The 25,905-nt window shown below is 38.9% G+C and overlaps 1 protein-coding gene across 2 annotated transcripts in view; it reads left to right on the forward strand.

The window, feature by feature from the left end:
* The first annotated feature begins 2,429 nt into the window (after positions 1 to 2,429).
* The window catches only part of LOC110164288 (endoplasmic reticulum mannosyl-oligosaccharide 1,2-alpha-mannosidase-like), a 75,860-nt gene continuing 52,384 nt past the window's right edge, over positions 2,430 to 25,905 (forward strand). Inside the window, exons 1-6 of one of the 2 annotated variants that reach the window (XM_055153407.1) lie at positions 2,430 to 2,704; positions 6,806 to 6,948; positions 17,025 to 17,133; positions 18,415 to 18,683; positions 20,892 to 21,013; positions 24,659 to 24,771. In XM_055153407.1, coding sequence (XP_055009382.1) covers positions 6,847 to 6,948; positions 17,025 to 17,133; positions 18,415 to 18,683; positions 20,892 to 21,013; positions 24,659 to 24,771 — 715 coding nt within the window. In that variant the 5' untranslated portion in view covers positions 2,430 to 2,704; positions 6,806 to 6,846. Of the gene's footprint in view, positions 2,705 to 3,514; positions 3,679 to 6,805; positions 6,949 to 17,024; positions 17,134 to 18,414; positions 18,684 to 20,891; positions 21,014 to 24,658; positions 24,772 to 25,905 lie in introns of those variants that run through there. The other variant, XM_055153408.1, reaches the window with a different exon arrangement.

Here is a 25,905-nt window from a genome sequence, read left to right on the forward strand (position 1 = left end):
TAAACATTTTAAAACTTTACATTTGTTTGGCTTTATTCTCGCCTGTTAACCAGGCCTATGTAATGGACAGCCCAATTTACAAATTGAATTTCTCCTTTCCCATCTATTAACTGCTACTGGATCAAAATCAAAATGACTGGTATCAGCATTCACTAATTTGGCGAACATTTCTGCTACAAAATGGATAATAACATTTTGTGTTTAAAGATCACATACAGGTCTTATATGACTCTTTTAGCCATGTATAATGTTGTTATCTCTCCAAAAACATAACTGGACTTGTGTTTTGTTTCATTGACAAATGTTTGAGTAATCTTGCATTATTGGGCCGGCCGTCTACAACATCTCCAAAGTTCACAACGATTTGTTCCACCTTGTGATTTCATGAAGTGCTAGTTTTCAAGTCAACAGCTACTTTTTACCTTTAATTTAGTCATAAGGTGGAACGTAGCATTTTGAGTTTTGGAGATGTACACAGACCAATAATGCAGGATTAGTCAAATGTGTGTGAATGAAACAAAACACAACTCCATGTTTTTGATCAGGTAACAACATTATGACATGGTGTAAAGCTCACAAGTGTTTTTGTGTGATATAGGACCTTGACAGCATAACCTGGTAAAACTATGACTGATATTACACAGGTAAAATGGAGTATTTATCTTATCAATGTGGAACCAATCAGTCTTTAAACAACAAAATGCTACAAGATAAAAACAACATTTTTGCATTCATTCTTTTGTACCATCACATTGTTCTGTTGTTACTCTTGCTGGTTTTGTTAGCAATTTTAAATAAAATGTTTTTGTCAGAAAATTAGCAAAGATCTGCAGGAGGTGTACAGGATGGATTGTGGTGCAGTTGAAGGCCAGTGTAACTCTGAATCTTACCATGACTGTCAATATGAGTGAAACAGTCACGTCCTATATAATATAAAATCAGCATCTTTAGTTCACACAGCCAGATTTAAAGAGGGGGTATTATGCAAAATATATATTTTTTACCATGTTATATCATTGTTCCCTCATCGAAAACATTTCAGCACTATTTCAAGCATCCTTATGTTTAGCTGTGAGATTCTGTGCAATGCTCCATCCACACTCATGGCTAGCACTCATGCCTCACAGCAAGAAGGTTCTGGGTTTGATCCCCGGGTCGCCTGGGCCTTTTTGTGTGGAGTTTGCATGTTTCTCCCAGTGTCTGGATGGGTTTCCTCCGGGTGCTCCGGTTTCCCCCATCAACACAAAACATGCTCCAGGTCTCCAGAACAGTTGATAGTCAAGGTCAATTAAATACAATCAATCCAATCATTGTGTCCTTAGGCAAGACACTTCACCCACATTGCCTAGTATGAAAGTGGTGTGTGTGTGAGTGATGGTGGTGGTCGGAGGGACCAATAGCGCCGTGTGGCATGGCAGCCACGCTTCTGTCAGTGTGCCCCAGGGCAACTGTGGCTACAATAGTAGCTTACCATCACCACGGTATAGAGTGAATGAATAATGCTGAATAATGCTGTGTAAAGCATCTTTGGGGAAAATGTCTATATAAATAAAGACTTACTTACTTACTTACACGACAATCTCTATAAATATACAAAAACATCAGACAAAACTGCACACAATGACTTCAAAAACCTAATGCGATGTGCAGTAGTTTCATCAGTGGGATGCACACTGATTGTGTTGTGATAGCGCTCTGAAGGGGGAGTGACTTAGTGCAAAGGTGAGACTCAAAGAGCCAAAAACGAAAGGAAATGTATAAAACTTGTGAGTACACTACTTTCTGTAATTATACTATTTTCCAAACAATAAAAGGTGATCTAAACATGTTATGTGTTAGCAGTGAATCCTCCACAAAAGTAAAATATCCCGTCTTACAGCTTTAGTCCCAGAAAGTGTCAGACTGCTGATAATAGTAATTCCAAAGCGCTTTAGAACAGTGAATGTGGAATTTCCATGTAATACAAAAAATTGTTTTTAAATCTAATTTCTTATCAAAATAATAAATATAATATGACATTTTTACTGTTTAATTTGAATCCACAATACATTATAAAAACATATTCTTACATTAAGGTAAATTATTATACACATATACATACAACAATAAACAACATATTTTTATTATTAGTCTTATATTTTGTTAGGTCTTATATCTTATCGTGATATTAATGTGCTCACATCCATCCTCTCAAATTGACAAAAATTATATACATTAAATAATAATAAAATCATATATATATATATATGTAAAACACATAACAATAAATATAACACATCTTTCAAAAGGTTCCTTGATTTAAAAGACTTCTAAATATTCGACTCGTTTAACAGTTCTCCTCTCAGTTCCCCTGTGCGTAAGGGACCACCCCACAGACGCGCGCGCACAGCCAGTGGTGTGCGTGTCTACGTTGTTCACCACATGTTCAGTCATGTGACCGTGGGTCAGTGCGCTCGTGTTTGTATTTGTGTTCTCCTCGTACGTGTCTCATTCATGGTGCTGTCTGCGCTCTCATTCTAACCCGCGGCTCTTCTGTCCATGAGGCGGCCCGTCCTGTGACACGGCCCGGCTCATGCCCTCAGCTCGGCGGGACACTCCTGACCGAGACACCGCTGAATAGAGCGCATTTACCCGGGGAAAGAGGAGCGAGGACGGGGCTAGCTTCAGCTGTTAGCATCGTTCTGCAGAGCTCAGGTGCACCGAGGTAAGAGCCGAACCACAACCCGAAACACTGCGCTGAACTCGGACTGGAGCAGATCTGTGCTCCGCTACGTTTAATCACGAACAACAACAACAAATGCGCCTTTTTGTTCCTAAATGTTGCTAAACTGAGCTGCTTCTATGTGTGTGTACATTAAGAATGAAGAGCTGTAGCCTGTGGGAAGTTTATTCTGAAACATGTATTGAGGGTGTTGTGTTTCCCAGAACAGAAAGTGAACGTGATCCACGTCACAATGACAGAAGACTGTGTGTGTTGGACAGAGACAACAGTCTGAGGACATGTGATACTGTGATACTCCTCAGTGCAGTATAAAGTGTACTGTCCCCATAGTAATAGTGTTACTACAAGGACATTTACTGTATGTCCTGTAAAATTATAGCCTACAAGCAATCAAGAACATGAAGGTCTAACAGTTTGTTAAAGATACAGTAACTTTCAGGTAGGGTGACCAGACGTCCCTATTTACCCGGGACAGTCCCAGTTTTTAGACCTGTATCCCCTGTCCCAGCAGATTTATCCAAAAGCAGTGATTTGTCCCAGTTTTATATAAAAAAAATGTCTCAGGTGTCCCTATTTTTCACCAATCTGATCACTTCCAACAGTAAAGAGAGGCATAAATTTTCATTTGTTTGTAAAATACAGAAAAGCTGCTTTAAAATGACCAAAACACAAAGAAAATGTGACTAAACTGACTCATATTAGTGCAGAGTGCAGAAAAATTTTCCTTACTTACACACTCATGTCACAATTTTCATATTACCAAGCAGCCCAAACCAGGAAAGTCGCAGTTTTTTATTTTGAAAATCTGTTCACCTGACTTTCAGGAAGAGGCAGGACACTTGCATGAGTTCACAGAAAACAGAAAGTTTTTGCCATACTGTGGGTTATTACAGCCAAAGAACAACACTTCCATGGAAACAAGCAGGAGGCACTGCTCTAGGCCAAATAAGAATCAGGTTTGTGGAGACTCATGCTAGACTGCAGTTTTATGTAATTCAGTTCAGTAAGTTTTTAAGAGCAACAAACACAACTGAATTGACAAAAATATGCTTTTTTTTAATGTATTTTTTTCTGCTTCTATTAAAAATGACCTACTGTAGTTTTGCATTTGTTTAGGTTTGCTCACCTCGCTCATTTGTTTAGTTTTCCATGCAGTTTTTATTGAGTTACGTAATGCAGGAGGAAGTGTATACATCTCCATTCACTAGACTCGTTCTCATCACTTCAGCTCTCACATTTTAATTAAACAAGTAATAAAAATACAATTATTGGGTGTAATAGTGGACTCTAGTACAGTCATTAGTTCTTCCTCAGATGGATTATGCGTGTGTCATTTGGTCAAAGACATGTGAGAGTGACTTGTACAAGTTACAAGTTGCTCAGAATAGAGCAGCCCGGATTGATTTGAGCTGCCCAAACAGAACCAATGTAATAACAAAGCACAATGATTTGGTCTAGCTGACTGTAAAAGGCAGACTCAAAGACTATTTATTAACATTTATGAGAAATATAATTTTATCCAAAATCCCAGAAATAATTGATAACAAATTAACTTTTTTCTCAGATAGCCACAATTATGAAACATGTCAAAGCCAAAATATAAGTGGTGCTTCCTGTGTGCAGAACCAATCAAATGCAGAGTACTGTTGGTTTTTGAGCCAGAGTTGAATGTGATGCACTGCCAGTGTTCTTGTTGTTTGAAAAGAACAAAAACTTATTCTAAAAAAAGTTAAAGCTTTTCTTTTTTTTTTTTACACAGTATTTAGTTGCTGTTTATTTATGTGTTATTGTTATTTATATTATCTGTTTTAATTAGTTGTTTATTTTTAAAATTTTTTTATTACTTTTACTATACATTTCATGTCTTGTTATTGTGTGTGTGTATTATACAATAAAATGTATGTAATGAATTTGAGGAGACCTCAGGAAGAATAGCTACTGATATTTCAGTAACTAATGGGGATCTCAAACAAAACAAAACAAAACAAAACAAAACATTTCCTGCAGAGGGCCAGTCCTTGTGCCCTGCTCTGTGTGTTATGAGGTGTCTAGAATAACTGGTAATGATTCATTTTGAATTATAAAAGCATTCAACATGAGTTGTTTGTTATAATTTGGTGTTTTGGTTCTCAAGATGATTATCAGAAAGCAGAATGATCCTCAGGGTGTTTCAATTTTGAAATCCAGTTGATTTAAAAATGTCTCTCTCTGATCTTAATGGTCTCTACCTAAATCCCAGCATCTGCAGCCAAGTGCTAGTGCAGCCTCTGCAGCTCAGGGAGGGAAATCTGGAGGTTCTGAGCTTTGACCAGTAAGGGGTCACTGTACCTTAAATACGTTCTTAAGTATGCTTCATGATCAATCTATTACTTGCAAATTTCAACTAATTAAAAATAGTCAGAATGATTGGAATTGATATGATTTCAAACACAGTCTGTCTCCAGTTTAAGGAATATGGTGCTTTTATCTGAATATTTAGTATTAAACGTTCTGATAATCATTTTGCATTTTGTTCTTTGTAAAACACATTTTTGATCTAAGACAGTCCATAGACTTCCTGTTCAAAATGTTAGTTTTTCATTGTTGGCAACAGGCTATGTGACATTTCTGAACCCTACACATATGACTTGGAGCCTGAATATTTGGAATAACTAAGTAAAGTAAAGAGTAGGGGGAGGAGTGAAAACAGATATTTACTGAGCACTCAAGTCTCATGCAGGACAATACAGGATTACTCAAACAAGCATGAATCAATAAAAATACAGCTTACAAAACGATTGAGGAACACCATGACAACACAGTTAAGACTAAAGGACCCATATTTCACTATTTTCTGATCTCTGTTCTAATGTTGTTTCCTCATCACAAACAGACCTGGACTTGTGTTTTGTTTCATTCTCACATGTTTAACACACAAACCCTGCACATTTAGGCTGAGTTCTTCTCTCAAGCAGGACACACATTGTTCTTCTAATACTACAGAACTACTAATAAAGAGTGTGCTCCACTGTGTTTTTAAACTTCATTTGAGTCATTTTAGCTATTTAGCCCATCTCTATTGAACTTAAGATAAAAGGAAGCTGTTAACTTAAAAACTACCTATTTGTCTAACCAGTTCTTCTACATTGTTTTCAAATCAAGGAACTGGAACTGGACAATAGAGTGTGAAAAACCTCTGTCCTAATTTTATACGTGTATAAGTGTCTCTCAAATGTGGACGACATCTCCTCTCCAAAATTCTCAGAACATTTAGACAAAATATCTAACTTCTTTTACCTGAGATAAGTCATAATTTGGTGGTTTGTTGATTCTGTAAAAATCTGTGATGATCTGTGATTGTTGTTGATGTGAACGGTGCATGTGTCTCTTTGACTGGTTAATCCTCCTGTCAGTCATGGTCTCTGAAATCAGGGAGACAGGGCACAGCTCCAGACCCACTCGTCTTAAAGTGTGTGATTCTGGTAACCACTACACAACATCACAAGGTGGAACAGAGCATTTTGAGCTTTGAAGATGTAGACAGACTAATAATAAAGATTTATTCAGACATGTATGAATGAAACAAAACACAACTCCAGGTCTGTTTTTGAGGAGGAAACTTCAATATAACATGGTTTAAATCCGCACAAGAGTCATTTTTGCGTAATATAGAACCCTTTAATGTAGGGAGACACCGATACCGATACTGGTATCAGATATCGGCACATATACTGAAAAATTAGTGGGATCAGGTATTGGCTCTCTGATATCGATACAACTGATATCATGGTTTGGCCTTTAATTGGATGCAAGAGTGAGGCCTAATGTTTGAACTTTTACTCATGCAAAACTGTTCACTAGTTATTGAAGGATAAACAACAGTAACACAACACAATTGGATCTCATGTAATAAATTAACTGTGTTTTAAGGAAGTAAGTGTCATTTTCTGTCCCTAAACTGGTATGGGTTAATATCAAGTATCGGGAGATACTTAAAATAAATGTACTGATATCGGTATTGAAACTGAAAAAGCTGGATCCTAGTTCAAAGTGAGTTTGAGAGAGTGTGTCCCCTGTAATGCTGTTGTGCTGTTGTGTTTCCAGGGCTGTGTCTATGAGGAGGGCGGGAGAGCTCCGAGCTGAGGATGTACTCCCCCTCCAGGAAGGACTTCATCGCGGTGACCCTGTCTGACCCCCACAGCCGCGCCTACAACAATGGCAAACACCGCAGGCAGTCCTGCTGGAGGGTGAGGGGCAGCTCCACACGCACCTGTCCACCACATGCAGCTGTTCACCACATGTCCACTGCACGCACCTGTCCACCGCACGCACCTGTCCACCGCACGCACCTGTTCACCGCACGTACCTGTTCACCGCACGTACCTGTTCACCACACGCAGCTGTTCACCACACGCACCTGTTCACCACACGCACCTGTTCACCACACGCACCTGTTCACCACATGTTCACCGCACGCACCTGTTCACCACATGTTCACCGCACGCACCTGTTCACCACACGTACACCACAAGCACCTGTTCACCATACGCACCTGTTCACCACATGTTCACCGCACGCACCTGTTCACCGCACGCACCTGTCCACCACACGCACCTGTCCACCACACGCACCTGTTCACCACACTCAACCCACAACATGCAGGTGTTAAACTAGTCAAGGTAGAGACGTGCCAGTGCCTCCAGATAGATCCGTGACTTTTAAATAATACGACAGTTACAGAACTATATTATTAGTTGATGTTTTGTTACCTTCTTTGTTGTCTCTCTCTCTCTCTCTCTCTCTCTCTCTCTCTCTCTCTCTCTCTCTCTCTCTCTCTCTCCCCACCTGTTTGCAGTGTTTTTCTTGCTCTTTTGTGTGTGTGTATATGTGTGTGTGTTGTGTGTGTGTGTGTGTGTTTGTATGTATGTATATGCGTGTGTGTATATGTGTGTGTATATGCATGTCTAGGTGTGTGTATAGGCATGTGTGTGTGTACCTGATGTCCGCAGTGGGATAATCTCCTCATAGTCTGTGTAATATGCGGTTTGCTCCTGGTCCTTTGTACTTTTTCTTTCTCCCCCCCCCCCCCCCCCCCCTCTCTCTGTCTGTTTGGGACTGTTACTCAGGAGAACAAAAATAATGCAGTTTTCTTTTTTTCCTTCTTTCCGATTGAACTGTTGATGCCGGCTGCTGTGCTGAATGCAAACTTGCCCTGCTCTAGTGGGGTGCAAATTCCGGCAAAAATCAAAGGGAGGTGAAAGGAGAGGAAAGTGTAAAGAATGCCATGATAGTACGGGTTTATAGAATAGACCTGGCCAATCTAAATAAATAGATAAAGATGAATAAGATAAAATTAAAAACTTCAGGAAGCAACTGTTCTACTGTTTTGGTTGAATTGTATTATCTGTTCTGTTCTGACTCTGTGAAGCCTGTAGCTAATTTGGCACTGTTTAGTTTAGTGCACAAATGCTGCTTGAAGTGCCAGAGTTGTAGAGTAGATGATCTCTGTCAGTTTTCAAACCTCTGTTGCTGGAATTTAAGAATACACTATGTTACGATCCAGCTCTACTAGGGACAGGGGAAGTAACAAAAGAACCAAGGTGTAAAATGGTAAAATGGAAGTTGTAATTTACCATATTTTCCACACTATAGGGGGTTCTGTTATTGAATGGTCTATTTTTGAACTTTTTTCACAATAAACTGCACCAGACTTTAAACAAAACCCAACAGTGTGATGGGTGAGTGGGACTTTGTTTGTTTGTGGTGTTCACGGTGACTCTGGGCTTTGTTCAGTTGTGGCGTGTAGGGAGGGGGCTGTCTGGGACCAACGGATTGTCGGCGTGTTCGCAGTGACTCAGTTGTTCAGTTGTGTCTAGAAGTGGCACATTGCACTCGCTTTTTCGGTTCCGTTCCTCGTCTGTGTGGAGTGATGAGTGTGACTGTGGGTGTTTTTCGCTGTGCGGTCGCTGTCTGCTCCGTGTGTGTTTGTGTGTTCTGTGGGTGGAGCAGCTTTGTAGTTTACTGAAGTCGTGCTGGGACACCCGAGTGGATTCGTGTATAGGGCGCTCTGGATTGTGGGGCGCGTGGTCATTTATTGATGGGGTTGGAGGCTTATGAGTGCGCCCTATATTGTGGAAAATACGGTATTTAAAATAATTGTAAAGGTTAAACTAACAAAAGGAGAATATTTCCAATAATTAACAAAAAGAGGCTCTAAATAGAGTAGTTAAATGTGTAAATAAATGACAACAATGTGTATATAAATGACAACAAAAGAAACACAAACCACTCTCAAAACTAAGTCACAATCGAATTTAACAAGAGCAACAAAAGAGACACAGCAAATGTGACATGCAGCTCACAGGCAAAACAGCAGCCCTGAGTGGCAGGGGGTGGCTCCTTTCATAGGCGTGCTGCTGCAGATGTAGGTCCACGATTGGCCCAGGTGTTAAGGTGATACACCAATCAGCTGGAAAGGAACCAGGTGCCAGCTGAATTGAATCCACCAATCACAGTAGGGGTCTGGAGATGGAGGTTTACACACACACACACACACACACACATGCACGAACGCTTACAGGGATCAGTAGCAGGGACTTAAACAGATATGGCTATAGGAGAAGCTGGCGGCCTGTGGCCGTAACACATTACCATTCAGGTCACTGAGGACCTGCTGTGAGGATAGGCAGTGGCAGTTTTACTTGGGGATAGGGGTGTGCGGGCTGTGCAAAAATATCAAAATATCAGTATATCATATTGTTTAATGTGATGATACAGTATTGATATCATGGGCTGCTGTATCGATATACCATATTTTTCGTACCATAAGTCGCCCCGAATTATATGGTGCAATATCAATGATGTTGAATTGTCTCATCTATTTTCATACATAAGGTGCATCAGATTATAAGGAGCATTAAGAGAAACAAACGGACGACACTTGAGACTGATCCTTAGTCCAGGCTCCACAATCCATTGGCAGATCATGGTGTAACTCGCCCAGCATTGCCTCTCTGTCTTGGTGAATGTGTGTTATGAATGTGAATGTAGTTGGATCATTTAAGGTTGTTTTTTTTTTTATATATATTTCCTATGAGGACGACTCAGATATACACTGAGTAATAATGTGTTTAATGCAGCTTTGCCACATTTGTTTACATTTTACAGAAACCAAACTTAAAACCACATAGCTCATTTGCATAAACTATAAACTGAAAAAACATCTCGCTCCTTGTGCGCTGATGCGGTTCAGCGTCTGTTGGACTAAAGGACACGACTTGCTCTGCGAGGATCCTGACTATGGTAGCCTTAATGCTCCCACAGTCAATCAGCTGTGAAGCTTTATATCTTACCAAAGTCATACTAAAACATTTTGACAGATTTTTGAGCGCCGTGTGCCACATTAAATTGGTTCGAGATCAGTAAGCACAACCAGAATTAATACATAAGCCACACTGGATTATAAGGCACACAATCCATTTTTGAGAAAATTTAAGGATTTTAAGTGCACCTTATAGTCCGAAAAAATATGTTTTTTTTGTGTGTGTATGTTTTACTAAATTATTTTGTTACAGCGCTTACAGCAGTTTTGTTGTTTGTTCAAAGGAAGGAAAGTCATTTATGTGACACATTTGACATTTTCACTGTTTTGATGATTAAAATGTTTGTGTTTCAAATGAACTTTGCACAAGAAGTGGTGTAACAAAGACTTTTAGTATCACAGCCATGATTTAGCTTTTATTTTTTATAGAACCATATCAAATTGTTTTCAAATGGAAAGTGCACTGTATTGTGATATGTATCGTATCGTGGCCTATGTATCGAAGTGTGTATCAGGATATCCAGCCCTACTAGGTGAGCTTTGCAAAGTCTCTTCTTGCTTTTGTGCCTTGCGTTTGTGATCAGACTAAAATCAGATGGGTTACTGTGCCTTTATTACACTCCTCCACACAGCGGTTGTTTTAGTGTCCAAACTTCAGTATTTGACCATCTCCTCCATGCTTTCCTGTTGCCTGCTGACTGTCATTTTCTGCTTTGCAGTGATTCTCAGGTCAAGCTACTGAATACCCAGAAGACCGACCGTGACAATTGTCGGGGTATCAGACCTGAGAGCTTGTGGCTGTGGGGAGAGAGTGCTGTGTTCAGTGCTGCCTCTGTCACTGCTGCTGATACTGTGAAGGCGTGAGGATGTGAGTAGATAAGAATGTGCACTCAGGTGTGATGTTGTTGAATGTGAGAGACTCTGGCTCATGTTTCATACAGGAGAAGCCTGTAGCTCTGCTCTGTGTCAGTCAACAAAAAACACTAAGTACTGCAAGACCTCGCTCACCAAATCCTCTTTTTCCTCTGCTGCTGTGAGTCATTGGAATAATCTACCAACAGAGATTCTAACCTGCACAGGCTTTCAAATGTTTGCACATCTGACAAAGAAGTGGCTGATCTCAAAACATGTTTGTACACATTATGGATTAGGGCTGGTATCATTAAGTTTATGACACGATACATACCTCGATATGATACATATCTCGATACAGTGCACTTTCAAATCCATACAGTATATTTCAAATGGATTTGATATAGTTTAATAAAAAATAAAGGCTAAATCATGGCTGTGATACTAAGGGCCTGTTTACAAGAACGCTTGCGAGTAAAAACGACTAATTATTTTATTCGAAGTGCCTTTAGTTTAGACGGTGACAGTGTTTTTGGGGCTTAAAAATGCTGAAACTACCCTTCAGAGTGGAAAAGTTGAATACGCTCCGCCGTAGCATTTCCGTCTGCACTGCCCAAGACGCAAAACTCTGGTCAGATGTGCTCACGTCCTGTACATGTTTATGTCACACATACATAAAGTACACAGAAACAAACATGTGGGATCATTTCCATGTGTTGGACCTTCAAGCTTCTCTGGCAGCTCTAATAAACTTACAGGAGGCAAAACAACAAATGCAGAGGATCTGTAGAGATACTATTAGTGAACAGAGAAGGATCTGCAATCACCTCTGTCAAATTCTGGATGAACCAGTTCATCACAGGCGAGTCAGACGGATATGGACGAGACCTGGAGAACCAGTTGATGATGGGACAACTTTGTGGAAGGAGTAGCTGATGAAAATGTGTGGCGTCAAAACTTCCGTATGTCCAAAGACGTCCTTGTTGCTTTAAGTACAAATATACCAATTTCACACACTTTGGCGTCACCGTATGCAGCAGATTTCCTCCCAAAAACGCTTGTCTAAATGTTGAATAAAAAGTGAAGAGGTCACGCCACTTTTGTGTCTACTGCTCAGTCCGTCATCATATAAATGAACCCTAAAAGTCTTTGTTTAACCACTTCTTGTGCAAAGTTCATATGAAACACAGCCATTTTAAACATCAAAACGAGTTTCCTTCCTCTGAACAAGCAACAAAACTGAAGCAATGTAAAAAAAAAAATTTAGTAAAATATTCCAAAAATACTCCTGGCGACATATCGCTACAGCAGCCCAAGATATCGATACTGTATCATCACATTCAACAATACGATATATTGATATTTTGATATTTTTGCATATCTCTGTTACAGATGAGTAGAATATAGAATGTGTGTGTGTGCAAATGTTGGGCCTTGATACAGGGTGGAAGGAGCTATGAGTGCATGTGGTTGTGTGTCTGGTGTATGTTGTTTTTAGAATATTATTTCAACACTGTAACCCTAAGTAATGTCTGTTTTTAATTTATTTTTGGTCACTTTATCTCTATACACTGAATGTGTACTTAGTATTTAGTATTTCCAGCCCGCTCAGGGACTACACATGTAAATGAGCATCCAGGCTGTAACCTGCACTAGCATCTTTTCTATGACTTTTGTCTTGGTTAATGTGTTGTGCACTGTCCCTGTACTGTGCTGCAGCTGTAAGCCTAGTAAGTCCAGTGTTTTATAAAGTGGAATGTCAGTCTGGTGCCACTCCCTCTGTCTTTTAGTCCACAAAAAGTTGTATTTGTCAACTTATCATTTGATTTACAATATAAACATTTCTATGGGACAACAGCAGAAGGAGAACTGAGTGAGTGCATTAGCTGAAGATTTGGTATTTTGGGCCATTTCCCGGTAAAAAAAAGAAAAACAGATTAAACTTGTGATTCACCAGTTGAATCTGTCTTTATATTAATGCATTATTTACAAGTACTCATCGATCAGCAGCTTATTAGTCGACTGCTGCACTAGAAGCAGATGACTTTAGTTCCCTCTTCAAGACTATACAAAGGTAATCACTTTGACATGAACAGTGATCAAATCTATACTGTGATCTGGCTCCAAGAAACTGAATGACTAATGAATGACTAATGAATGACTAATGAATGTATTTTTAAAAGCAATCCCTCTAGTTTTTAGTCCCTCTTTGTTATTGTTATGGACTCTATTCACGTTTACCAGAAGATTTTTGAAACATGCAGATGATGACTTCCAGTGTAGTGAACATCCATATTAAAACTGTGGATTCAGCAGCAGCGTCTTCACAGCCTACCAAAGCTTTCCACGGGGGACGGGACTCTAATCGCAGCTTCCACGTCACTCACAGGCAGCTGGTTGGAACTGTGGATCTGCCGAACATAACGGAACGCTACAATGACATCTTTTTTTTTTTTTTTTATTAGACAAATTTTAATACACAAATTAAGTGGCATTTTATAAAAGGAAAAAACATGAATGCAATGACATCTAGTTGAAGAAAACCGGTGTATTTTGACCGATGTATTTTGACCCCCATAGTATATTGACCTCGGGGTGAACATACCACTATAGTAAAGTGACCCCCCCCCCCTTATTTTTTCTTTTGTAGTTACTTATATGATCATTATTTCTCATGTCATTTACTTTTATTATATATTGCTACATATTCACTTTTTTTAAGGTATTTTAAGGAACGTTTTGATGGAGAACGACTCGGTATTTTGTGTAAATGTAACGTTTTATATTGTTAAAATTACATATACATAGCAATCTTGTCACTTTTTATATTGTATTTCACATTGTTATGGGTTTTAGTTTGCTATGTTCACATAATCCACATGTAATTTTAAGTGAAGTTTTTGATTACAGAAACCATTTAACAAATCTTCTCCTATCCCCTATTTAACTGCTCAATTGATCAGCCCTGCCTATTTTAACAAGATTCCAAGTCATTATACATCACTTTTATTACCTAACTAATTAATAACTACTATCTCATTTTAAGTAAAATATATATTTAAACAACTTAGTCATTTTTAACATTCAAAATTTAAAATCGACATAAAAAATACATCTGAGTTCACACTTTTAAATATGTTAATGTTTTAATTTGCAGATATAGTATTCATATTCAAAGTTTTTCTATAGAATTCAAGTACTTTATGAATAAAATGTAGATTTTCATAGGGGGGGGTCAATATACCATAATAGGATCACCTCACCGCGGGGTCAAAATCCTATACCACACTGGGCCATTTCCTCAGTTTTCCTAGATTTACTTTCTCCAACAGAGCCCAAAGGAAGTCGTCATCTACAGTACATGTTTCCAAACGTTTTCTGGTTTTGTGACCTAAGCATGAATACAGCATATTGAAGGTTCTGTGGCGTAGTAGTTTAAAGGAGCACCATGTAACTTCTCTGCATTCTTGCTTGTCTCTGTGGAGATGTTATTACATTGCCTGGAATGTTCCACAGTATAGCGTTAAACAAGCAAGTGATGCCCCCAGGCTATGTTACTGGTGAGATCTGTGGCGAGGTGACAATAGCGCACAGTAAGAATGATGAAAGTAATTTTGAGCCATCATAACATTTGTAATTGAATAAATGTGAGACGGACAGGTTTAGTGATGTGTGAGTGACAGTTGAAGGAGCTTTGTAATTATGCTCACTCATACATACATCTATAGTTATGTATATTAGTGAAAGTGCATTCAATCAGTCCACTTCCTCCTTAATGTCTTCCTTCAGAGAGCTGCAGCTTGCACCGGGAAGCTGAACTGATTGAACTCTACTGCTGCTGTTTCCATAGTGATTAACAATATAAAACTAAATATTCTTTTGAATGGTAAAATGGAACCTAAAGCCCATGAATAGGATTTTCTAACAAACCAATACCTAGATAATAAATGATTCTAACATTATGATCAAAACTACAGACTTTTTGAACAAATACTGACAATGAAAATGTTTTGACCTTTCTTAATAGTTTTTGATTATCTTGATATTAGAACTAGTATAATATCAGTAATACTAATAAAAAAAAACTATTACATTTTCACGATTGGTATTGAATATTGAGTCTTCCTTAGGCCCCGTCCACACGAGTATGTATTTGAATCATTTTCGTTGTGGATGCAGTGTTCGTTCACACTAATCTGATTGAAAACAGCTCCAGAGACAGAACGATTTGGTGCCTCCAGCTCCCTTGAATTCATCTGAGGACAGATCTGATCCTACACTGTGTGGACGCCTAAAAACACTGATACGCTGATGTAGGTCTGTGCGCAGCGAAGTAGCTAATTCACTGCCAAAACATTAAGAGGCTAGAGTATAGTCATATTATGGTCTATGCCTATGACATATAATCTCTGAAAAGTTTCACATGAACCATCTCCAATGCGACAGAAGCACAGAACAGACTCACCATCAGCAGAACATCCCTCTGTTTCAGAAAGAACACATATATTGCAGAGTCGTGTCCTTTAGTCCAACAGAAGCTGAACCACATCAGCGCACAATAGCAAGTTGTTTTTTGAGCGCTCAGTTCATGCAAATTAGCTATGCAGTTTTAAGTTTCGTTTCTGTAAAACATAAACACATATGCTCAAAGCTGTGTGGATAAGGAAGGATTGCGGACACAGAAATTACATGTGTGGATGCAGATCGTTTTCGGTACAGTGATATGGTGATTCATTGGCGGATTCATTTCAGTGTAAATTGGGTCTTATGAAAATTGAGTTTCAAAGAGACAGTCTGGAATTTTGGACACAGAACCTCATTTCCTAGTGAGCCAGAGTGTTGGAGACGTGTGGAGACAAATATTCCATCCAGTCCTTGTATTTGCAGAGGTCGCTGGTGCTGGACTAGTGCATGTCAATGGTCATAGTTCTCCTGCTGCTAAAAACAGTCTTACCCACTCCACAAAACACCCCAAACAAATCTATTATTACACCAGACTGTCCATGTGAATGTCTGTGTCGATACAATAATTTTAGAGGTAAAACCGGCCTTGTATTTGAAGGATTTCTGTGTGAGCAGCAGCAGTGAGTTGTACTTCCTGATAGAAAACTTGGCAGCGGCGGACTGGTATCACCCAGCACCTATCTTACCGACAAAGTATCAACACAGATATTCACATGGACAGTCTGGTGTAATAATAGATTTGTTTCAGGTGTTTTGTGGAGTGGGTAAGACTGTTTTTAGTGGCAGTAGAACTATGACCATTGACATGCACTAGTCTAACACCAGTGACCTCTGCAAATACAAGGACTGGATGGAATATTTCAAAAAGTGTCTCCACACGTCTCCAACACTCTGGACCACAAGGAAATGAGGCCCTATGTCCAAAATTCCAAACTGTCTCTTTAACTTTATTAGTTTGTCATAACACTACAGCTGTATAAAGTATGTCTCTGCATTCTCTATATTAATAAATGATACACTCAGATAAGCCACAGAATACTATTATTTTCTGTAAACACAAATTCAAAGAAACAAAGACACTATCAAAAATACAGTATAGATAAAAAGTGATAAACAAATAATAGCTCTTCCAAAAGTAGAGAAGTGGAAAACATTGAACAGGAATGAGTGCTGACAGGATACTAAAATTAGAGATAGACCCACATATCTGCCAAATATCACACCGATATTTGCTGCTATTTTGTTTTACCCATCTAGCTGCCTAAATATGCATGAACAGCCCTAATTGTCACACACTAGTACAAATTTTAAAGCTGTTTAGTATTCACAAATAGTTTGAAGCAGTCTAGCCTATTTGATGTACTTCTTGTGATCATGCACATACTGAAACATGCTCTATTCATTCTAGGTAATGGAGACTTTTTTGCACCAAATGGACTTCAGTAGAATCCTAATGTGCATAATCACGGTTATAAGATCTGTCCTAGTTTAGATTAGAACAGCATTGCATCAGATCGTTTCATCAGCGCTCGCTAATTTCACTTTCCATCTTAAAGGCGGCATTATCGGATTGGCTGCTGTGTTGATTTGCTTGGGTGGACCGAGCATTTCCAAATCCCTTTAATCAAACACAGTTAAATGTGAGATCTTTTTTTTACATTTTAATCTCTTTTTGGGGTGTTTCAGAAGTGGAAGCAGCTGTCGCGTTTGCAGAGGAGCCTCGTCTTGGGTCTCCTGGCTCTGCTCCTGGTCTTCGGGCTGTTATCCTACCCCAGCCTTTCACACCACTGGACAGGTACTACCCCAGCCTTTCACACCACTGGACAGGTACTACCCCAGCCTTTCACACCACTGGACAGGTAACACCAGTGTCAGACCGTGCATTTCACACTTAGGCCTTCAGTAGTGCTCCGTCTGAAACAATCCACTCCTCAGTAAGTATTTTATGATTATTAAAGCATCTTATTCTACAGAAACACAGTATAAAGATTCCATGCACGGAGAAGTGAGGAGAGGGGGGTGTGTGGTGCACGGAGAAGAAGTGAGGAGTACTAAACCAGGACTGTTTGTCAGTACGGGCCCGAAAGCGTGCCCGCGTAGACTGTCGAGTGTCCGCAGACGAAAGGACTGAAAGGATCGCGCCGGGGCCAGGGCCGGGGCACTGCGCCACACGTGGCTTGGCTCCACGCCGCGACTTGACTCGGTCCAAGGACTGGTCAATTAATCAATTTGTGAAATGTAATAATAATAATAATAATAATAATAATAACAACAGTAATACATCTTTTTAAAGCGCTTTAAAAAACAATTCTGTGGGAGGGCTTTGTGAGGACAAAAGTTCTGAAATATAACTTGGTGCAGACCTAAATAAGCTTTAAAAATGATCAATAAAATCTTAAAATCAATTCTAAAACACACAAGCAGCCAGTGAAGGGAAGCTAAAGCCAGAGCGATGTGATTGCAGTAGTCTAGACGGGAAAAGATGAGCAGATAAATAGAAAATAACATTGAGCCTGAGGACACAAGTTTTGACACTGCTGCCCCACTGTAGTATGTGATATTTCCAGTGATCTTCCATTCAAGTACTAACCAGGCCCAGCCCTGCTTAGCCTCTGAAACATGACGAGATCAGGCTTTAACAAGGAGGTTTGGGCACAGCCTGGAATAGAATGGCATAGATAACTGTTATGGCTATGGAGAGACTATAAAAGAGACTATAAAACTGAATTAATGTTAGTTGAAAATAAAATGAAAACAATTATGCAATCTTTCAAATGGCAAATTAAAAGATTTGTTCTAATTTAAACTAATTTACGATAAATTATATTTGATGGTACGTTCATGTAGATGAAGGCAGTATATGATTGCTGATATGGTCAGATATGAGACAGAAAATGAAATGAGCTTCCCCTATTTGTAAGATCAGTAGTCAGTGCTTATATTAAAATCAGACAGACTTGTAGGTAGTACTAATGTCTGTATTTGTGTTTAAATTTGATTTGAGGAGCACATGACATGCTACATTTATGTAAAGATTGTAAGTGAATATTACACTGTGACATTGTGTTGTCTCCAGGTCCCTCTGACACAGACTGGCTGGACGTGAGCCACAGAGCTCTAGACCTTCCTCCTCCTCCTCCGCCAGGGGTCAGACCTGTCCCAGGCCCCCAGGAGCCCCGACCCCCTCTGGAGCCCCACCCACCACCTGAGCCCCACCAACCCCTGGAGCCCCACCCACCCCCAGACCCACCCCCAGAGCCACATCCAGGGCCCGTCCAGGGTCTAGGGGCCATTCCACCTCCTCAAGTGCCCGGGATAGCCTTCCTCTCCCAACTGCCTTTGAAGGTTTGAGCTTTTGTCTAAAGAATTATGCAAAATGCACTTTTTGAGATTTGAACCATGTTCTAACATTGTTTCCTCATCAAAAACATGCCTGGAGTTGTAGTAGGCATTATTCACACACTTTAGACAAATCCTTGTTTAGTACATCTGCTTCCTCTGAGCTCCATTAAAACACACAATTTTGAAATTCCCCATTTTGTGATATCACAGGTAACAGTCTAGAGGTCTCCCGCACAAGTAGATAATCATCAGTCAAATCATGTGCATACAGCTGCATGTTTCTGTTAGTGTGTTGGAAAAAGTTACAAACCCTAATTGGTGGCTGTTAATTGAAGAAACATGGTGCTTCTTGTCTGAAGAGAGACATTATTTTAAATTCTAAAAACATGAGCAACCAAAGCAAAGGGACTGAATGTTTATAACAATACAAATAATGCGCAATATTTCTTCTTTAATATTTTTCTTGTTTTTGTAATGTCTAAATACAATTTGTTCTTTAAGTGATTCTTAAATAGACTAATGTTTATCTGTTTAACTTGCCTTTTTCGTAAAACACAGTCGAAAAGGTTAATGCTAATTTGCAAAGCTCTGATGAATAGCATGCTCAAGGAAGTGTGTTCTCAAAAGGTCAATATTATAAACAAGGAAATCTCTATGAATGTCTTGTTCAACTTTTCTTGACATGTTAATATCCCATAATATACTTTATTCTGACTGAAGAAAAACCTTTGCATTGCTGTTTATGTTGGTGATCTATCTTCCAGCATTACATAGCTGTTATTGTGTCCTTGGAAAAGACACAATGAACACAATGAATAATGGCCTTTATTTGTCGATTTCTTCACATGTACATGGACATACAAAGGAATCGAAATTGGACCTGTCACCCTGTCCGTACATTACAAACATACAATACAATACATGAGGGAGACTACTGGACCGGACTGGGAGACACGGAGCAGACAGGAATAAACACTGCAGCGTAACATGAGGATAGGGGGAGAAAAAAAAAAAAAGAGTCAAAACACAGTACAAACATTTCACAGGACTAGCAACAGGGTAGGGGACAGGCATGGAGTTAACCCAAAGTAGGCAGCAGCCATCTGGATCCTGCAGCCACTGAGCGCTGGATACAACAGACCCGACCGGCCGGGTGTGCGAGGCTGCGAGGGGTATTTAGGGGAGAGCGTCTCCCTGCTGTAATCTCCAAGGGAATTGATACCAACCAGTCTTGAGACTGGAGCTACTGGGGAGGGCAACCCGGCCCATAGTCACAAGTTCGAGTGCTCACAGTTCTGCCCCTCGATTCAGTCATTCTGGGCAGCCAAGTGGGGCTTTGAACAGCTGCCTCAGTAATTCAGATTTTCCAAAAAATCAGGGCCTTGCCTAATCCAATCAGCAAAAGTCTTTGGTTCTGAATAGGTAAATGTCTTCTATGTCCTCCATGGACCGGGGCAAACAGGTTCCCCCTGGACTTGAGTTCCTGGTCGAAAAGAAGATGTCAATTGTATTGAGAGGCCAACTTATCAAATCCATAGTAAATTTAGGTTTGGAAGAGCAGAGCAGAGAGAGTCTCTGAAAGGTATAAAACACTAGACACTAGACTAGTCGAGTTGTCTGGTCTTGCCCCATATATAGCTGGAGGGTCTCGAGAGCAGACATTTTTGGACCTGGCCTGTAGATTTTGACACTTTTTAATCCGCTTTAATCTATTTTAAAGGCACTGTATCTGATTATTACTCATCTTAAAAACTTGAAAAACAGAACTAGTTAATTTTAAACCATTTGCAGTGGTGCAACGTTATTCCTCACTTACCTTATGCATTCAGAACATCTTTATTATTATTATTATTACCATGACAAGTTTAGTGCTTTTCACAATTTATGATGTTGGTAAAGCTAGCAACAGCTAGCATGCTAATACAGACTTCCTGATTCTTTGACAATAAAATGTGTTCTAATTAGTAGACATCGTATAACAGACACCTGTTGACCTCAAGAGCTGCTTATACAATAGATCTGTATTGAGACAAGACACATTTTACTCAAATACATGTAAAAATAGAGTACAGGGCCTTTAAATCCTTATGATTACCACCTGGGCTTACACAAACATTCAATCTTCACAGAGCATGTTTTTGTCTCTTTAATTGCCTGTGTAATTCTGGTGTCATGCTTCTTTTTTATAGCTGTAGCTTTATGTATTTGCAGAAAAATATTCCAAAAAAAGGCCCCCTGAGTGTGCAAAAAGAGCTCAACTCTTCAGTCACCACAGGAGCAGAGATGAGGAACGAGGAAGAGGAGGACGACAACAAGGACAAGAAGATGGTCAGGTGGGTGGATATTGTCACTTTGCCTACTGATGTCATCAAATTTTCCCTTGAGAAGTACTGTTCTGTCTGACGCACTGTTCCCCTTGTTAGACTTACATCTGAGTTTTGAAAAGTTGTTTAAATACATTTTGTATTTTTTCTTGAGATTTCAGATGATCTTAAATCTTTTTTGGAGGTGTTTGCTTAAGTGTGCATTGTATCATCATGGAAACTGCCAAGAAACACATGCAGACATACTAAACGTCACAGGACACCATTTACAGGACAGAATGAACCTTTCCTGCATAGCTTTAGAATGACCTTGAGCTGTATCATCATGATATCAGAATCAGTATTGAGTATCGAGTCCATTCCATAGTATCAAAATCTTGTTTGAAATTTTTGTGACATCTCTTTTCCTGAATATAAATGAAAGTTCAACATTTATGAATTTATCTTTTGGATGTTTCTTATGAAAGTACAGAGTAATTAAAATGGAAATCTGACTCCTGCCCCCATCTGGGAGTATGAAATCATCACATTCTAGAATCTGAAAACCACAAACACAAAATAGTTTGAATGTCATTGGTGAGTAATGAAAGTTGTTCAAAACGCAGCTCAAATCAAGGTTTGTACAGTCATGGAAAAGTCATGACAAATTAAAACTGACTATGCATCATGCGAGAATATTGATACATGATGCTGGCTTCACAGATTAAACGGAAGTGTGCGTGCGTGTATAAAGAAGTGGACTAAGTAAGTTTGACGTCACCCATAGCGCTTTAGCTCCACTCAAATGAAGCTCACGATTCTAGTGGTTACAGGAGAGAATTTGAAGCCAGGCTCTTTATTAGGAATAGGATTTTTTTAACAGACAAAATAGTGAAAAATAAAAACACCAGGATCATGTTGAGCAGGTTAATATGAACATTGTAAGACCAAAATGACAAGGCTCACAGCAGCAGCACACTGGAAGTGTTCAAGCATATCCAGTTGTGTACATTGCCTCAAAATACATAGAAAAAATCCAGTTATAAAATAACAGTTATTCTCTGGAGAACAAAAAGTGCAAGGTTCTGGATCCAAGTTAAACCATCTATGTAGAAAATCTCCCACAGGATAAATATCTGATATCATCTTAAAATGTGTTTCTTTCATTTTGGGTACAAGGGGACATGACACACAGAAAGTAAAAGGTTTCTTTCGAAAGGAGCTCTCCAAGTCATGTCTTGTCTTGGTACTAAAATTACAAAATATTCTTTTGTTAAAGGCCTGGGTAACCCATTTGTGGTCACACTTTTTATCCTCAATATGAATTTGGTTTATAGTTAAAGTGCACAAGCTTGTTGTAAAAGGTCTAAAACAACATAGCCATTAATTGAAATGCTAATTTAATATTTTTCTAAGAATGCATTATAAGATAAGAGAGTTCCATCTGTATTCATCAAATCATCTATAAAACAAACTCCACTTTCATACCAGTTTGACATACCAGTTGAATATCTGATTTCTTGTTAACAGTTACCATTCTGTTGTTCTTTAACACAGCTTTATGTGGAGAGAAATTGTTGGCAAGCAGCAGTTTCCCAAACTGTAGAGCTTGAATGTGAAAAGCAGGTCATTTCATAGGTATTTTGGATACATCAAAATCGAAATTTAACAGAAAATCTAATCCTCCAACCTTATCAATTTATTCAGGAATATGATTCCATATGGACTGAGACAGAGAGACATTCTTTTCACCATTTTAATCCAAAAGACACAATTATGGATTCAAACTCAAGAGATTTTAACTTCCTATTTTCATAATATTTTACAAACTGTGTTCTGCGAATACAGTGAGTCTTATTTTTTCCAAATGAACTGAAATATGACTGAATTAGACTTTACTATTGGGGATGTGAAAATTGCTTTATGAGTCTTGATATGCCTTCTGATTTAGAGAGCAAAATACGACCCAGAATTGACAAATCATGAGTTAACAAATGATTGAAAACTTTCTGAACAGCGTTCAGTCCGGGTGTAATATTATAATTTTTTTTATATTTTAAGTATCAATAAGGTCAAGAGGATTAGTAAACTCTGTAACTGCATAGTTGGAGCTCAATGAGTTGTGCTGTGTAGGAATTCTACAACAGTTAGAACATCAGGACAATAGTCACATCTCCTGCTACATTTATATTATCAGTATTATTAAGTATTTTTCCAATCTCCTGTCTTGTGCTGTAAAGAAGTAAATAGCCTCTTGTTTTTTGTCCTTTAGGTTGTTCCTTGCAAAAAAGAAAAATTGCCTTGCGCTTAGTGCCTTTTCTTAAACCTTGAACATCTAAAGAGAATAAGGATAATACTATAAATAGCCTGAATGCTTTTGGAACGTCCAGGTGTTACTTTTCTGCCCAGAAATGAGCAGGTAGCGGCTGGGGGTCTGTGTGTGTGCCCACTGCTCTGATAAGTGGGGCTGTTTCTCCCTCATGCTCTCCCATGTGGACGTTTAGGTGAAAGTAACTAGCCGCCACTATCCAGTGTGTGAATCAGAATAAGAGCTGTAGGATATACACCGCAGCCAGATGCACTCATTCCAGGTTAATGCTTCTTTTTTTGGTTGGCAGAAGGGTCCCGCTGAAGAGGAGACACATAATTCTTTCTAAAAACAATTCCTGGAATGCACTTTGACTTCGAGTTAAACTCACCATAAGTGTACAGCACACAGCTCTGTTGTTATCCTTTCATTAGCCTATAGTAATGTGGTGCCAGTGGAGAGTTGGCCCTAGGCAGGACCGAGCGAGCTGAATCACAATAGGTCAGGTGTATTATTGGTGCTCAGGATTGGTGCTCAGAACATTGTCTTTGAGGCTTTGACAGAAGCCAAGAAAGCCATAAAACATGTAGAACATAGGCCTATATATATGTTTCCCTAAATTCTTTAAAGCAAAAATTAGACTATAATCTCTAATCCTCTAATCTGACAGGTAGCACAAAATATAGTTATCTAATGCTCTAAAGTTGAGGAAATTATTTTTTAAAAATGACAAAATAAATAATAAATAAAAGCCTAATGGAAAACAAGAAAACTGGACTAAGTGTTTCTATTCATGTCAATGCGTAAAGGGTTAAATTTAAAGTATAGATACAAAAAAGAAATCTAGGCCTGACTATATCCCACATAAAGTTCAGACTTAAATTGTTTTTTTTGTTTAACTGGCTAAAACCACATTTGATGCAACATTGTCATGTGCGTGGGTTGAACATTTGCCATTTGTTCTCTGTTCATAAATCCATACCATAATATGCTCATTATTAAGTCTGAATCAGCTGATAAAAGTTCATGAATTGAAACGTGTTAATTCAAGGACATGGAATATTGAGGCATAGTTATGGAGAAGTCATGGAAAAGTCATGGAAAACCTTAAGTTAAAGTCTGTTCAAACCCTGTGAAAGTGAAGGATCTGCTACAGTCTGATAACAAATCTAACAATCTACAACTTTGCTCAATGTTTAACTTGTACCTGACATGATTAAAAAAGAAAATTGCATTATATATTGACTGGAGTTTTCTACCACAACTTCACAAACCTGATGCGATGTGCAGAAATACTTTTTTTGTTCCTTTCAAATAACTGAGCTGATTGTACAAACTCATACGTGTTCGCGGTGTGTTTGTTGCAGCTGGAGAGGGGCTATGATTGAAGCCGACCAGGGCACCGACCCCCTCCCGTCAGCCAATCAGAGAGAAGCCCCGCCCCCTCCAGACGTCTCCACGGACACCAGGGCCCTGCCAGGTCAGAGCCAATATCACACTGTCCTAAAGGATATTCACAATAGTCTGAGCGGTTATCAGGCATACAGACAGGATGTGATTTCACCTCACCTGTTCATCTGCAGCATGTTCACCAGAATACAGAATACAACAAAACAAAAATTCTGTGTAATACATACGATTTGAATGCAGAAGACTATAATGCTTTGGATTTCTCGTGTAATAAATGAACAAGGTGGAGGCACAGTGTTAAAAGGAACTGTATGTAGCCTGTGCTCCTACAGTTTTAAAAAAAGTTACTACAATCACAGCTGAACCTGAATTGCCAGTAGGGGTGTGCGAAAATTCACAACTGTATTGTTATCGAGATTTGCTGTATTGAGTGTTTTGTTTGTATCTTTGAGCACTTTTTCTGTGACTGCACTACAATTTTGTTGCTTATTTAGTGGAGTGAAACTTGAAAATGCTAGACACACAGAGACATATTCACTGTTTTGATAATTAAAATAGATGTATTTCATATAAACTATGCACAAATAGTGGTTTAACAAAGAAACATCATTGCTAAAATGTGTTTGGTTCTTAAAAACAGCAATACGTCACAGTGTATCATGTGCGATATATTGACTATCTCATGTATCGCCATATTGTGATAATATCGTATCGTGAGCCATGTAACCTGTATCCTGTACTTTAGTAGTAGGTGCCTTAACCTGCAGGGATGAGACAATAAATAATAATATCGTTGATCATGATAAAAATGGTAGACCAGACATGTCAATCTCAGGCCCGGGAGGCAAATTTGGCCCACGAGATCATATCAAATCTGTATTAGAGCTGTCCCCACTACAGATAGTCTATAGAGACATTATTTATTTGAAGTGTTGTTATTATTTTATATTTTGCTTGTTCTGGATTCAGTGTTTAAGCAACACTATTATTAAACATTTATTTTAATAAGAAAAGGTTTAACATTACATAACTCAAAAGAAGAGAAAACATGCAGATGTATTTTTCAATAAATATTTAGTTTGGCCCATGACTTAGTCCCAGTTTTTAATTTTGGCCGTCAGTGAATTTGAGTTTGACATCCCGTGACATCCCGTTCGTGATAATCGCCAACTAAGATAATTGCATTTTATCACTAGAATGTGAT

Source organism: Boleophthalmus pectinirostris, unplaced genomic scaffold (assembly GCF_026225935.1).
Source record: "Boleophthalmus pectinirostris isolate CB_2022bp ecotype Guang Dong unplaced genomic scaffold, ASM2622593v1 HiC_scaffold_18, whole genome shotgun sequence".
In the NCBI taxonomy this organism is placed as follows: Eukaryota; Metazoa; Chordata; class Actinopteri; order Gobiiformes; family Gobiidae; genus Boleophthalmus; species Boleophthalmus pectinirostris.